The 16,523-nt window shown below is 44.7% G+C and overlaps 1 protein-coding gene across 1 annotated transcript in view; it reads right to left on the bottom strand.

Annotated features, from left to right (window-relative positions):
- Positions 1-16,523, bottom strand: part of ANKFY1 (ankyrin repeat and FYVE domain containing 1) — a 505,630-nt gene that overhangs the window by 233,839 nt on the left and 255,268 nt on the right. Inside the window, exons 13-14 of the mRNA XM_086954801.1 lie at positions 6,589-6,687; positions 2,943-3,096 (exon numbers count right to left, since the gene is read on the bottom strand). Coding sequence (XP_086810927.1) covers positions 2,943-3,096; positions 6,589-6,687 — 253 coding nt within the window. The remainder of the gene's footprint in view (positions 1-2,942; positions 3,097-6,588; positions 6,688-16,523) is intronic.

Below are 16,523 nucleotides of genomic sequence, written 5' to 3'. Positions count from 1 at the left end.
CTCCACATCCTCTTCCCTTATTATTGTGACCTCTTTAACCTCCTCTATTTGTATTTTTGTTGAAGGAACCTTGTGTGTTACTTTTGTATGAGGCAGATGTTTGCTAAGTATTTCCTCGTGTATTTGCTCTGTATGAGGAGCGACGAAAGGAGCCCCTATGTTGCAGAAATTGCAATGCACCCATTGATTTTGCCGTTTGTGTCTTTTTTCATTTTATCCAAAATGGTGTCGACAGCAGGGCCAAATAGAAAGTCCTGATTGACAGGTTGGTTAAGAATGGTGGACTGCACCTCTTTCTTAAAACCGGAGATACGCAGCCATACATGTCTGCGTAGTAAGACGCTAGTGTTAATTGACCTACCTGCGGTGTCGGTTGCGTCAAGCGCACATTTGATGGAGGCGTTTGATATGAATTTTCCCTCTTGTATGAGATCATTGGCTTGTGCTTTAAAAGGCTCAGGTAGGTGCTGCATTAGGCTTTCGAGCTGATCATAGTGCGCCCTGTCGTAACGAGCCAGTAGGGCTTGTGTGTTAGCAATCCTCCATGAGTTGGAGGCTTGTGCTGCTACCCTTTTGTCTGATGCCTCCAGTATTTTTGACTCTTTGTCAGGGGAGGGTGCTTCCCCTCTTGTCTGGGAGTTGGCTCTTTTACTTGCGTTAGCCACTACCAGTAAGTCTAGTGGCAACTGCCCTTTGATGTTAAGTAGGTTCTGTAGGAGCCGCCCTATACTTATTTTCTATTCTGGGATTGATGACCCGTGCCCTGGCTGTATCCTTAAATATGTCAGGTGCGTGTTTTAGAACTCCCTTTAACATGGGAAGTGTTCTGACACTTCTTTCTGCAGTAGGGAATGTGTCAAATAAGAAGTCTTCCTCCACAGGGTCATTATGCATGTCCACATTGTGGAATTGTGCTGCCCTGTCTATGAGTTGATTAAAGACTACGGTGTCATCAGTAGGTGACGGCTTAGTAGGATAAGTGGGTACATCAGGGATGGGATGGGTGTTGTAAGGGTCTGTTGGCTCTTCCCAAGGTTCCTCTTGTGGTTCAGGATCCTGTGGGAAATCATATAGAGGCTGTGGCTCATCCCCTGTGCTCCCCAAGGTGAGAAGGAGAGTAAAGAGCAAAAGGTGTAGTAGGTATGATAGGTTGAAAAGGGATGAAGGGTCTAGAGGGAGAAGTTCTAAAGTCCTTTTTCTTTAATGTAATAGGGGAATGAGGTTCAAAGTCCAAAGGCCTCTTTTTCCGATGCAGGATGGTAACTTTACCAGTCTCTAGATTGATATATATCTTTGCCTGGTCGTCTGATGGATCTGGGTGGAATAGTTCTTCCTTTACAGTCCTGGGTTGAGTGTTAGACTTTTTTGGGGTCGGTAACACCTGGTTTTTTAACGACTTTTGGTGTTTTGTTGGATTTTTTTGGCTTGGGCCCTTTTTTTGGGTCAGCGGGTGTCTTTGGGTCGAACTGAACTTTCGGTTCGACACGTTTTTTGTGCTCCGTAGGCTTCTTTGGATGAGTGTCCTTTTCCGAGTGGATGTTCTTTTTCGGATCGACTGGTGTCTTTGGAGCAGTTCTCTTTGGGTCGACAGATTTTTCCGGCCTTGGTACGGGCTTCTGTACGGAACCGTTTGCCGGGTCAACTGATTTCGGAACAGTACGCTTGTTCGGGTCGGCGACCTTCTTTGGTTCGGCACCCTTTGGCTGTGTGCCTTTGTTCGGTTCAACCACTTTTTTGGGTTCGACAGTTTTTGGTTGAACGCCCTTTTTGGGGTCAATAGTCTTCTTTGGCTCGACGCTCTTTGGCTGTACGGCCTTTTTTGGATAGACGCCCTTTGGGTCGACGACCTTCTTTGGCTCTGGAACCTTCTTCGGGATGATAGCACTGGGCCCTAGGGTCTCTGAAGGTTTCGGTTTCGATTTCGGAGCCGAGCCGGATGGCAGGACTTGCAAAACTTTTTTATGATCTTGGCTAAGGCCTTTTGGCGATACCTTGACCGGAGCCTTTGGTGACGGGCTAATTGGTGTCGGGGGCAGGGTACTCACGATTTGCCCGGGTGGGATGTCGTCATCGGAGTCTGAGTAGTCCTCGACGGTGACGATTTCTAGGTCAGAGTCTGGAGCTTCCGGTAGATCCTGGTCATCGTCGAAGGTGTTGTCCGGATCAGGCGCCTGTCGCTGCATTTCTTGCCTAGCGGCCTGTCGGTTTCGAATAGTTTTCTTGGATCGAAACTGGGCGCAGGCTGGGCAGGTTTCTTCCCTATGGTCTGGGGAAAGGCACTTGTTGCATACCGAGTGTTTATCAGTATGTGGGAACTTGGAGTGGCATTGTGGGCACCTTTTAAACCGGCTGCTTTCCATCGACGGTCGGCACACGTGGCGTCGAAAAGGCCCAACGGCCCGCGTCGACGACCGATTCGAGATGGAAAGTTGGATCGAGTAGAGAGGTACCGTCGAAGTCGAATGCCTTTTGGCCTTTATAAAAGTTTTGTTTCCGATTCCGAAGTTGGAGTATAGGAGTTAGCATCCGAACCCAATGGCAGAAAAAAACAATCTGAGGATGGAGAAAATGCGCATGCGCACTGTAGTCCAAGGGAGGAGTCACTTATCTCGTGATACTTTGAAGACTCTTCCAAGACAACAAAGTGCAATCATCCGGACCCAACACTAGGAGGCGATCTATGCACAGATATGAATTCAGCAGCCCACATGCCTCGAACATTAGCAATCACTTCTTTTTCATAAAGGCGCCGCTTCATGTCATATAGACTGTTAATATCTAGTAAGGAGGAAGAAACATTGCAATACTCACTTTATTTTCAAACGGAAAATGTAACTTCAAAACATTTTTGGAAAAAGAATGTATGTACACATTTGAGTCTTGAAATTAAGAATTCCTAAATATACATTTTAAATTTACAAAATAGTTGCCTAAGAGCTTACCTGACATTTATATCAGCCTGATGTTCCAAAAGAAATAGAGCGCTTTTGCTATCTTGCCTCTGGATTGCCATGTGTAGTAACGTCTGGCCGTCTGACATTGTGTCATTGATGGAAGCACCAGATCCAAGCAACTGTGCAGCAATAGTATGCATGCCTAAAAATGAAGGATTATTAATAATACCATAGCTTTTCTATGTGCAGCAGGTTAACAGGTTAAATGACTGTCCTACAGCACTTTTTAGTTTGTCCTGTATTAAATGTCTCCTGGCGCATAAGCTTACCTGCACAGTCCCTTTATTTAACGTATTCAGTGGCTAAACAAATCATTTGAATGAGGAACTGAACGGTCCTATCATGTGATAATCGGAATGAAGGCTTAATACTGTAATGGGGATATTTAGTATTGGCATTCATTCTTTGACTGCACTTGCATAAATCCTTATATAATTGCAATAGGCACTGGCATAAATCCCTTAAGGACGTTACACTATTACCATTCAATTTAGCAATATATAACTGCATATATCGGTTGATTGACATTCAATACTCTGTGTTCTGAGGTTGGGACAGAATACTAGAAAAAATCATGTGAATGATGCATTAAATAATAACAAATCTTTTATGGAGACAACACAAGCCTGTGCAAATCAACAACTGAAGCAATGAATACAGGCATAAATCGTTTGATGGAGAGTTAAAAACAAAACATCCTTTGTTGGAGACTACGAATGCTGGTTTATAGCATGTGATGGACAATCAACAATGCTTTAAATTCTGCAATAGGAGACAACAAAAACTTGCAAAAGTTTTAAATTATGGACAATGAACTATGTCATAAATCATTATATAAGCCTATTTAGTATCGGTTTGATTCAGGTCCTTGCTGACGCAGCAGCGCCAAAAGAAAGTGTCCACACTTCAGGTAAGTCCAAAGAAAGTTTATTGGGGTAGATGACTCGTTTCGACCAGGAGGTCTTTGTCAGCTTAGTACTGGTATACATCTGTTGGTGGTGCAATGAATAATGGAAAACATCTTGTTGGTACAACCGTTCACTAGAACAGTGTCTAATGCAGCTTTAATTACAGACACATAATATTATCAGGCCAGTGATATAGGCATGCATCCCTTCCTGATGAGGGACACTGAAAAGCCTCTGATTGGGAAGGTAACTTGTCATCTCATTGGATATTTAAAAGGACATGCCTTCGATCAATTATTAACTGCAATACACCTATTATAGGCAAATGAAAACATTCACATAACCTGTGCTTCAGATAGAATAACAGTACAAAATTAGTGTTGGAAAAGTGATCAAAGACATATTACGTGCAATGTAATTAGAGGCTTATTTCCAGTGTTAAACTAAACGACCCTGCATAAAATGTTTGGGGCACACGTGCTGAGAGGCCAACTAAATTCATGCATTGAAACTAATGGGAATAGCACCAGGGCACAATAAATGGTAGAATAAATATGTTGGGAAACATCTCTCACTTAGCAACTGCTGAAGGCATGATAACCAGCAGACAAAGTGAAGATCTTGGCATTAAAGTTTCTAGAACAAGTCATAAGACATCTACCCAGAAAGTCAGGTAGCAAATCATAACCCTTGTTTTCTAATATTGTATCTGGGTACTAATCTCCGCATTGTGCTCCACTCTGCCACCAGGAACCTGTGGGAGGGAGGCAGTATCTAAACAATAGCCCCATGTTCTTTTTAAATATATTTTGTTTATTTAATTAAATTACTTTTTTTGCTGGAAATGTGCAGAATATGTATGAAGGTTCCACAGACCACTATCTTACTAACACTAAAACTTCCATCAATGTGAAGCTAAGAGCGCTGTAGGACTCACTAGCCCTTCTCTTAGAAGATAACTTTTATGGCCTTACTTTAGTCAATGAAGACAAATGCTTTCGCCAAAGAGACTGTGCCACCTTACCTTGTGAAACAAATTTCCTTGGTGTTTCTTACATTTTTGGATTTCCCCTGTTGAACTTTTCACTAGCTTTACGATTCCTTCCTGATGTGAGCAAGGAAAGAAATTTCTTCTCTCTACTGAACAAGAATTCCTTAATTCTGGATGATCGAGGGTGAGAAGGTTTGTTGGTGGTGTTTCGGCAGGGTAGGTGGGGGGATAGGTATGAATTTCTTGGGGTGGAGCACGAAGAAGTTGGTTGATTTTGGGTTTGTTTTTCATGGGGTGGATGGTAGAGTATAACTATTGGTGAATCCCGGTAATTTTACAAGAGAAACTAAAGTTGTAACAGATACATTCCCTTTTAGCTCTTCAATAAGGTTTAGTAAAAATGTGTTACTGTGTTTCTGAGAGAAGAGCCTGGGTTCCCATTTGGAAGGGCTTGGCTGCAGACAATTGTCAGGCATTTAATGCTTGAGTTTACTAAGCACCGATGGAGGATGTGTAACTCATGTAAGGATCAAGTTCTGATGTACAATTGTACAGAGATAAAAAGAAACAGCTGGCTCTTTGAGGGATACGTTCATGGGATAAGGGTGTGGTTGAAGATGGTAGGAGCCAAGATAGAACCTTGGGACCTACACACAACATTAACGACATTTCAAACATGATTGCAGTTCACCAGGAATGAGGCCCTTAATTATTAATAATTTGGCCATGCTTCTCTCCACGGTGAGGATTAATCTACCATGATGAACTTTATCCAAGGCTGCCGAAAGGTTTAGGCAGAAAGAGTCTCCATCATCCATGATACAATGTATCTCATCCAGGGTGTTAAGGATATCTATTTCAGTGCTAAATCCAGAGCGAAAGACAGACTGGTAGATCATCAGAAGATGCTCCCTGTCGATGTGGGTGACTGACTTGACAGGCACCTCTCTATAGTTTTTCTAGCTAACACAGGTTCAGCGGGGGTCTGAAACTTGATAGAATGTTGGTTACAAGGTTGGATTTCTTCAAGATTGGGGAAATCTAGGCCAGTTTTAGAAGTTTGGGAAAGGTACATTGGGGCAGAAAGCTGTTCATTAGAGAGCACCAAGCTCCTACAAGAAGGTTGAAATTGAATTTGGTGGTGTCAGCAGGGATAGCACATTGGTAGTAGTTGCTGGATTTGAGATTTATTAGATCTGGTGGGATCTTATGAGTCAATTGGAGAGAAGGTGTATCAAGTGTTGTTGGTTTTAGATTCCAGAGGCAAGCTTAGGTTGATTGTCCCTTTATAGCAGTCTTGTGTCAGTGATAGGTTGTGAAATTCGGATGCCAATGTGGATTGTGCCATCATGGTTCTTTTTATTTTGCTACTGTATTTTAATTTTAGAGCTCCTTTAAATTAGATTTCTATTTAAGTACTGTCTTTTACTTCATGCGCTTTTGCACAAAGCCCATTTCTGTTTGGGTTGAAAGCTGCACTTAAACATATCAGGATAAATAAAATACTTTTCATGGCAGTCTGGATTCTGAGTTATATTGAAACAAACATTGTTGGGTGTGCCTGCTTATAGTATGTGTTCAACATGTTTAATGGCACTGTTTAGTTATTGCCTATGTATGAGGTTTCAATATTTTTAAGGCACATACAATTCACATATATAACAAAAATGATCACTTCTCACAACTGCCATTTTTGCTACGCTTGCTTGGCTGTTTGGTACTTATGAAAACATACCTGTCCACAATGCCAATCCCAGCACGGTCTGGTCTCGGGAGTCCTTCAAACTGAAGTCAGGAATGATTTGCAAGTTGTTTGTAGCATGAAGTGCGTTAGCTATGAAATGTCAAAGAAAATTGATATTACAAAAAAAACCTTAAGCAGTATCACTTTCTCACATGCAGCCGGGAATCTAGTTTCAAAAGTCAGATGGCAAAGCATATTCAAGACACACATACTGAGGTGGCGACTGGAGGCCAACTCAGCTGGAAATGGTGTAGTTTGTGACGCCATATAGCTCCAGCCATAGCCGTGAAAGTGGCAGAAACAGTGCCTAAGGTCAGATCTGAAGAAGGAAACACAGGAGTAGAACATGTAAAAAGAGGTTTAAAATGTTTATTCTTGCCTTGTAAAAGACTAAAAACAAAGCATGGTGGCACATACTGAGATAGCGAAGTGGACACTGGGCATCCAAAAAACTATTTTTACTCAATGAGATGACACAACATGTCACAAGCTTAAGACATTGGAACCAAAACTACAACAATAAAGTCTCTCGACACTGAAGGTAAGCCCCCAGCCCCGCTTATACTGATACAAGACTATGAAGACAGATCTGCAGAGCAATGCTCTATCACAGTGGTTTAAAACAGGTCTTTAAAGTTAATTTTGAAAATTATGCATGAAATCTGTATGTATCTTTCGATTACAGATCTTTTGAATGGAGAGGCTTTTTTCTTCCCTATTACAACCAAGGTATAGGCTAGCCAACACTAACTTTTGCCAAGAATCTACCTGTTCTAGGTTGCAGTCAGCTCTTGGCATGAAAAGCAGTCATTTGTGGTTAGAAAAACACTGAAAAACCATCTGCACGGGTTTGGTGGTCATGTGTATGTTAGCAAGTAGATATCACAGTATGATGTTGGGCAACACCCAGCAAGGAAATCCTTTGAAACCCTTTGAACTGAACTGAATGAATAATGGGAATCACTTATAGAACACACTCAATATATATGTACAAGACCTGCATGGATATCAATTACAAATTACCAGTCTCTTTTTGTGAACCTGGCACACTAAAGAATACAAACAACCATAAAGTGGTGATGCCGGTCATGAACACACTGAATTCTCCAATTTAGTACCCTAACTATATCATTCAATTTACATCCTCTACAGTGAAAATCCTACTTTAAAAAATAACAAAAAAAATAAGGATAATGATCTTGCAAACTCTGTAACCTGTACTCTCCATTTCTCTTAGAGTCTGTTCTTTACAAAGATATATTGCTATATATCATTTAAACTAGGTTGACAAAACATAATGGAAAGAAAAAACAGGGAATAACGGATCGGTGAAGCCATACTATTGAATATTCCTGTATTAAGAGTAATTAGCGAAGAAAAACTTTTCACATAGATATATTCAAGTTTCTACTAGTAGGTTTCACTATTTCGCTTTACAAGCATTTCACATGAATAACTATGAAAAGGGTACTAGCATCCTAGGAGGTGCATCTCCAAAATAAACAAGCATTGGTAAAGCCAACAGGTCTCTCTTATACAAGACTATTGGCTTTGTCAATGTTTTCTTGGCATGTTGTACAGCAGCGCTATCAACACTGCCCGCGTCATAGTGCTTTTATTTCCCTTTGTAGCACTTTTATTTTCAAGGCAAAACATGTTGACAAAGCCAATACCAAAAATACTTTCTACTTGTTCATTAGTAAACAATCTTGAATGTCATGAAATTAATAGTGTGCAGCACGCATTTAGACCAATTTAACACATGACTTCAGCTAATAAAAGTAACGATGTATCTGGCAGAGACACAGTGTAGCCGCAGTTTCCTTAACTTAGAGTATCTACAGGCGTCAGACTGGATCCGAAAAACTTTCCGCAGATGCACCTTTGAGCGCCGGGGGCAGCGCCGCACGGCTCTGCCCTAACGTCGTCCACAGACATGTCAGCAGAGCCATAAATGCCCCCCCCCCCCCACTGTGATGACGTCAGTTTTTGTCGCAGTAGCTTTTTCGCGTAACAACGCAGAGCCACCTCCAAAAACTGTGAGAATATGGGAACAGTGTGCAAAAATGATGAAAAAAGAAATTGAAAGGTGAAAAACAGCACCATAAAGGACAGTGCCAGGCACTGTATTTTGAAAAATAGAAAAAGGAAAGAACAGAGCACTGCTCCGAGAAGCAACCCCACAAAAGTGAAGGCCAAATTACCCTTGGAGGAAGATGAGTATGTGAAAAAACAGCATGACAGACGACAGATGTCCGCAACCATAACGTATAACCTTGAAGGACAACAAGTCCGGAACACAGGACTAAGGACAATTCACAACAAGACGTCACCAGAAAGACGTCATAATCCCAATAACAGACCTTTAGAATGTGGCAGAGCCAACAGACTTGAATCAATGGGTCGCAGGGGTGGTAAGAGACCCCAAGGCGAGGGAGAAGGGGAGCGCGGTGGGAGGGAAAAAACATGAATAGATTTCACATCGTACAATCCAGGCATAGGGTGGAAAGGACACATGAGCATACCGCCCAATCCTGAGAATGGGCAGAGTAGAGCAATGAAAACAGAATGAAGCATTCCGTGTCAGAGTGAAGAGAAACTGTCACCCTGCAGAAGGGTCAAGCCACCCGGAGGGAGGCAAGTAGAGAAAGCCCAACCTGAAAAGGTCCTCGTAGAACGGGGAGGAAGGGCAGGTGTTAAGGAATATGCGGCTAGACTGTGTCTCTACCAGATACATTGTTACCAAAGGTGCACAAGTTGACCCTGCACAACCCAACAATTAGTTAATACAATATAAATGCTTAATATGCATATGTTCACAAAAGATCCAATTGTTCTCCCAAGAATATCCAAAGTCAGATTTCTTCTTTAAGCAATCCTTTTATTCAAAATTGAAGATAAAAACCAATAGCCAACGCGTTTCGTCCGTGACCGGACTTCTTCAGGGCTTAATTTAAATATATCTGTATGGCACACCAGACGACCGCACGAACTACGAGACGCCGGTATCCTACGTACGGCACTTACTTCATTTCTTTACTCTCACTGAAAATATTGGACCTTTGGCATATCTCGAACATATGATCTCCCCTTCTTTACTGAAAACTATTTTTGAAAACACAAGTTTGAAGACCAATCTGAAGCTGTGCCATACAGATATAAAAGAGGCGGGTCTGCGACTGAACCCCATCAAGTTCACGAGGGAACATAGTCGTCAACAAGGTGACGAAACACGGTGGGGACCGTAAGCCAGCGCAACCACAACAGACCATGAAGCTCAGAAGGGAACGGAAACATTGGGAGGCAAAGGCACAACAAGCCGTCCATGAACAGCATGGAACCCCCCGTATGTATACCGGGTGAAAGCAAGAAAACACATACTCGATATATAGGAGTGAAAAGGAAAGTTCATGACTTCGCACTAAGTGGAGCTGAACCTAGGGCTTGATAGGGCCGCAGGATGCGGCGTGCCGACTGCAAGTAAAGCCCAGAGAGATGGCAACTGGTATGACAGAGTCAGCGCATACCGGCCCAGTATGCACATCAGCAGAAAATAGCACTGTTGAAACCTGCACCAGCTAAATACGTGTGACAGCATTGGTAAGATGTCAACCCATCGCCAGAAAGTGCCGGTAGTACTAGAAACAGAAGACACGCCATTACATAGTCGGTCTGTTACAAACATGTGAAAGGGCCGATGGCAACCAGCAGAAGCTCCCAAAACAGGACTACAGTAAGAGCGATAGACAAGCGGAACACTGGAAGGTATATAACCATACCGTGTGGACGCTAGAACCTCAGGAAGTATAGCAAGGATCCTCCTGTAGGGTAGCGTGAGCCGCTCAAATGCGAGAGATGCAACACCAAGAAGGCATCCAGCAAAAAGGGCACTAGGCAAGCAGACACTCACATAAGAGCTCGTAGTACAAGCAGATCGGGTCAAGGACCACGGGCACTTCATGAATTCTCTTAGCCTGCACGATTCCGCTGTGTAAGAGCACAGAGCAGATACAGAGTAAGAAGAAAGAAGCTCAAAAATGAAGCATAACACAATAATAGACTAGGGTAAGCGAACAGTACCAACAGTCATGTGGAAGCAGAACTTGATAGGACAATGTCCAGATCCGTAAGTGACATCCGCCTCTCGCCCGGGAGGAACAACGATCCCCCGCAACCCAAATGAGGAGATGGAGCTAGGCATGATAGTGGAAACAGTCAGGACCAACCTAAAGGTCCCGAAGAAGCGAGTATCCTGAAGAGAACACTCCCCTTGAGAGTGTTACTGTGTGAACCCAAAGCAGTATCCTGAAGAGAACACTCCCCTTGAGAGTGTTACTGTGTGAACCCAAAGCAGAAGCGTGGAAAACACCTGTGTGGAAGCAGCAGGGAATGTGGAAAAACTCCTGTAGGGAAAGTGGCCAGAAAGAGAGGCCATAAGAATGTACAGCAGAGTCGTACTTGGTATAACCACTACCTTGAAATATAAGCCCAGTAAGGGCTGGACACCCACGTTTGCGCCAATAGTAATAGGCGTGCTGCACAGCTGCTTTTGACCCTGGGGCAAAACGTGGACAGAGCGTCAGCCTTGAAAGAACAGTCCCTGAGCTGAAGAGAACAAGGGCCCGAGAGACAGTGGCCGTCAAAGAAGAGCAGTCATCATAGACAAGAGGATCATTGCAACACTGAAAAAACAAAGACCTCGTCAAGGCAGGCGAGGTAGAGGCCGCACGGCAAGGAACCCATGCCGAGGCCTAGAAGCACTACAGATAACTGGTGCCAAACGCAACCGAAGCGAAACAGTGCGATGCAGACATTAGGATCGCAGCAGAAAAATAGAACAGCCGGACTCCAAGAAGGATGTCCGTGAGGAAGACACTATCCGGGCACTATGCCAGAACCCAGTATTTTTTTTTTTTTTGAAAATCAAACCAACAAGGCAACATCGCCTATGCAGAAGAAAAACATATAACAAGGCAGAAAGTCTTGTCGCAAGATTTACGGTAGCCCAGACAAGAGGCGGGAGACCGCCAAATCAGTGTGGCGGTCAAAAAGGTCCACGGCATTGAATGGCAGATCTCTAAGAGCATCCCGAACATTGTCTGGGAAACGACTGTCGCGCAGCCATGCATGGCGGCGCAAAGCCACAGACCAAACAACAGTCAGTCCCATGGAGTCAGTTGCATCAAGGGAAGATCAATGGAAAAATTCCGCCATTCCTCTGCCATCAAGCAGAAGACAAAGTAATTCTGCCCGCGGCCCTTCAGGAACAGAAGGAAGAAGGTTCTCGACCAAGTCCCAAAGGGCAGAGGATGCGTGTGCGAACACGCAAGCCATATTTAATGCGCAGATGCCAGCACTGGCAGAGGCGAAAAGCTGGCGACCAGATGTGTCCAACCACCTAGACTCCCTGGTGGGAGGTAACAATGGCAAGGCGGAGGAAGACTGCAAGTCAAAAGCCGCCTGATAAACCAGGTCCTGAGCTCTAGGGTGAAGGGACAGGCATAGTGGTTCACCGGGGGTAGGGCGGTGTCGACGAGCAATGGCCTGATCAACAGGGTCACCAGAGGGGGGCCTCACCCATGTGCCAAGCATGATATCCCCCCGAGGGGCCCCAAGGGGCAGCAAAGGCTCCACCTCAATAGGCTCCATGTGGATAAGATCCTGTAAAGGATCACAGGCCAGGGAAACCACAGGGGGCTTACATCGAAGAATAGCTGCCGCCCTGTGAATAGCCCATGCATTGGCAGCACTAGCCTCAGTTGTCATCTGGGGAGGCAACAATAAACCGCTGGTAGGAGCCGGTTGGAGACTAACCCATCCACTAGACAGCAAGAGTGGAGGAGCAGGAGGCTGATCCGAAGGCCAGGCAACACTATGTACCTGCACCATGGACTGAAACTACCTCAGATCTGGGGAGTTCAGAGAAACGTCAACCTCTTGCAAAAGAGGAGGCACCGGCACCCGAGTTGACCGACACAGTGTGGGAGTTGCATCGAAGTCCGAGGAGTCAGGAGGAACAGCAACCTCATACAAAAGAGGAGGCGTGGACGTTGGCACCCGCGTCAACCGACGACGAGTCGGAGTCGTCTCGACGTCCTCCAGAGGGGACTGGGCGCCTTCAGACATCGATTCCCTAGGCAAAATGCGGGGGGAGGGAGAGGAACGTTGACGGGGCGATGAGGCCGGCGCTGCCTCCAACATCAGCGTATGAAGCTGCGCAGGGCAATGCGGTGACTGAAGGGGTGGGCTGGAAGGGCGAATGGGATGGCCCTCTGGGCTGTGTCCCGTCGGTATTGTATCGGCTCCGGAACCGGACGCACACAGCCGGTGCCGAGGACGCATCCGCCGGCGAGGACCTGACATGAGTGCCTTCCACCTCTGGGGGACCCGAAGACGCACCAGGGAGAGGGATTGAGATAAAGTAAGAGTGGAGTGTTTTGGCATACGCCTCCTTTTGGGCCCACGTCGCTCCAACTCCCGGAAACGGAGGGTACGGAGGAGGCGACTGCCGGACGCCCATGCCTGGCAGGGAGCGAGAGGAACGGGCGCCAGCAGCACGCGTATGGGAGGAAGACCTCTGCTACTTATGCTTGTGCTTACAAGCCTCTGAACGAGTCCGCAGGAACGACCTTTGGATCGGCCCTGATCCCAAGAGGGAGAGCGGCAACGCGAAGATGCAGGACCAGACAGCCGTGCAGCCAGCAATTTCATACGACATTCCCTCAAGGGCTTAGGTTTCATGTGTTGACAGGAGTCGCACTCTTTAGAGTCGTGGTGCACTCCCAGGCACCACATACATATAGTGTACGGGTCCGTGACAGACATCTGACGCGCACAGGTCTCACACGCCTTAAAGCCCGAAGGCATTTCACACTGTTCTGTGACGCCGAAGGCGTCAAGAAGGCCGGAAAACAGGCTTAGGAACTGCAGGTTTTCCAGGATCCGCGTTGGGACACGGAAAAGAAGAAAACGGACGTCAGCGTGCGGGGGTGGGGCATATATGGCTCCGCTGACGTCATGTCCGTGGACGACGTCAGGGCGGAGGCATGTGGAGCCGCCCCCAGTGCGCAGAAGTGCTGCTGCAGAAAGTTTTCCGGATCCAGTCTGATGCTTGTGGATATTCTAAGTTAAGTAATCTGCTGCTAGATGTCTCTATCAGATATTTCCTACACTAAAAGCAGATGGTTGACAACCCAAAGGCCCATATATATTAAGAAACTGAATTAACCATTAACATGCAGCTCATGTTGCTCAGGTACAACACTGTAAAGTGCAGTGTGCATAGCAGCATATTATCACATGGGTTCTCTTAATACTGTTAACAGGTCGAATTTCCCTTCTCAAGGTAGGCCTTGCCAGATCATCCTCTTAATGCGAAAAAGACTCATTTAAAGTCTTCGAAACAGTCCTGCACATATTAAAAACATTTAAAAAGATAGATAATAAAATATAACCAGCAGTTTGCGTCACATTGCTTGCCAGTTCAAAACCCCACTCTGTTAGCTTAAGGACGAGCCGACCTTTACCTTAAAACACTAAGAGGACGAAAGTCTAACCTGAGATGTTCTCATTTTTCATAAGTATTGACTGGTAGCTATGGCTACATCCTGGTATCGAAGATCACACAGCAATTTTAAGACCATTTCTCTTGACTGAATCCTGTACATTTCAATACAGGTCAGACAATCTTTTTCCTTTCCTCAAGGAAGAGTACACAATCCATCAAAAGGTGGATAACTGAATATCGCCTAACCCACTTACTCGTCTACTTTGGTTTTTAACCCCGATTTTCACCATCCCGGGTCGATAAACAACCTCAGACGCAGAATTTCGTTCTATTAAGGCTTATCACGAAATGCAAATAGCTACGCGAAGAAACCCATGCTCTCCTGCACAGCTAAGAAAAAGGGATGACTGAACTCTTAACTGTCAGATACTGAAGATCTTCTTTCCAAATGGTATACATAGAGCATTGTCTGAGGGTGCTCTCAATATGACTAAGTTGAGCTACTGTCCCTCCCTCAGTGCGCAAATCAGGAACTTCCAGGTGCTTTAACACTTCTATCTCAGGGCTCCTCCTAGAGGTAAGGTTGCTAGTACTACTGGTAAAATGAGCATTTACAATTCCTTGCCAGGGGCCCCGCTTTTAATTGAGAAATAGAAGCTTAAACTATGGCGTCTGCCAGCGCACTCCAGACTAAGCCAATAGATCTCCTAATTGCAAGACTTTTTGACTTTGCCAATGCTGGTTTAACATTACTATAAGCTTAATATGTTTTTAATACATATTATGCGGGCCATGTGAGCGACAAGAATGAGATCACAAACTAGGGTACTTAGCGAGAAGATCAGGAGATATATGACCATACCACAGAGGTTGGATATACTGTAATCGAAGTAATTGTAAATACTCTTAGTATTCAAGCCCTTTAATTACCCTCAGTATAAATGCATTTAAAGAAAAAGGTGCTATTAAACCACACTGCTAATTGTGGTGTGAATTAGCATGCAAGCACTAAATTGCGGTGTTCTCGGTTGAGTTCCGAGAGGCAGGTATACCAACACCTGTTGCAGCTGAAACATCTTTCCATGGCTTTCAGGGGCTTAAAAAGGTAGGAGACGGATTACATGTTCTTGCGCACTGTACAAGCACAGGGACAATGCTGCTCGAAAGCACATTGCCGTAGGATAACTAAATCGCAGTGATATGTACATGTTGAGTCCGGACTGCCCGAAAGTATTACCAGCTGAATGCACGTTATTGAGATGAGTACTGCACAGAACAAAGTGCATGCACTTTGATGTGTGCATGCATGTTGAGCAGTGCAGACTCCAGTACAGGGACAAGAACGTGAGAGAGTCGAGTGTATTCACAGCTAAACTTTTACAGTGGTGTCGAGCTGTGCACCGCGCAGAGCTAAATACACGCTCAGCAATAAGTATATGCTCAAGGCAGAGAATTAACTACGTACACAGTGACACTTTCAACATGGTAAATGGGAGGTGTAGGAACTGGGGGTCACCAGTTACCCGGGGGGTAGCTTGGCCCGAGCAGGTAGGCACCCGAAGCTTAGGTGTAAAGTGACCACACAACACACACATCCACAGGGAACGCACACAATGACGGAGACCACACCAGTAAGTTTGATTCAAATCAAGTAGCTTTTATCTAGATCACGGTTCGTGGCTGCAAATTATCTAGGGCAATTTCAGTAATCAAGGTATCAGCATCCCATCATTACATTTCATTAGAGTGGAGCAAAGGGAGCAATTCAATAATGCAGCACATTTCAATAACCATTTCGTTGAAGGGCTAAACATTTCATTACCCAGCAATGAACTTTTCATTATATAACTGTAGGCATTCATTAGTCACAACATTAGGCTGGAGTAACACATTCCCTGAAGCAGGAGTAAAACATTTCATCAAGATTAACTATCTCCTTATGCAGGCAATCACTTCATTAAGGAGCATAGACAGGTCATTGAAAATCAGGCAGGAATCAACATCTCATTAGGTCAAGATCATCATACCTCATAGGCTAAAATAAGCATCTCATTAATCTGGAATAAACCATTCATTTCATTAGGGCGAAGATAAACCAGGCCCAGGCTACAAGGGGTTTGGCCCTAATCAAATCCTGGCAGAAAGATGAGCCTTCTAGGGTTAACTCGGCTAATGGAGCCTGTGAGAAGTTGGCCTGATATGCAGTGCTCACTATTCTAATGAACACTATGTATCAGTCCAGACAACCCTTATTGATGATTGGTTGTAAGTCAACCTTATAGACCAGCTATCCTAGTAGCGTGGATACGAGCAGTCTAAGGCTAAAGACTCGAGAGGGCGTGTTAAGCCAGCTGTTATACCATCACATTTACCCCTTGAACACCCAGTGAAAGGACACCACACAAGTGTTATGAAAATA

Source organism: Lissotriton vulgaris, chromosome 2_1, assembly GCF_964263255.1.
Source record: "Lissotriton vulgaris chromosome 2_1, aLisVul1.2, whole genome shotgun sequence".
Lineage (NCBI taxonomy): Eukaryota > Metazoa > Chordata > Amphibia > Caudata > Salamandridae > Lissotriton > Lissotriton vulgaris.
This window is presented reverse-complemented; position numbering and strand designations above follow the sequence as displayed.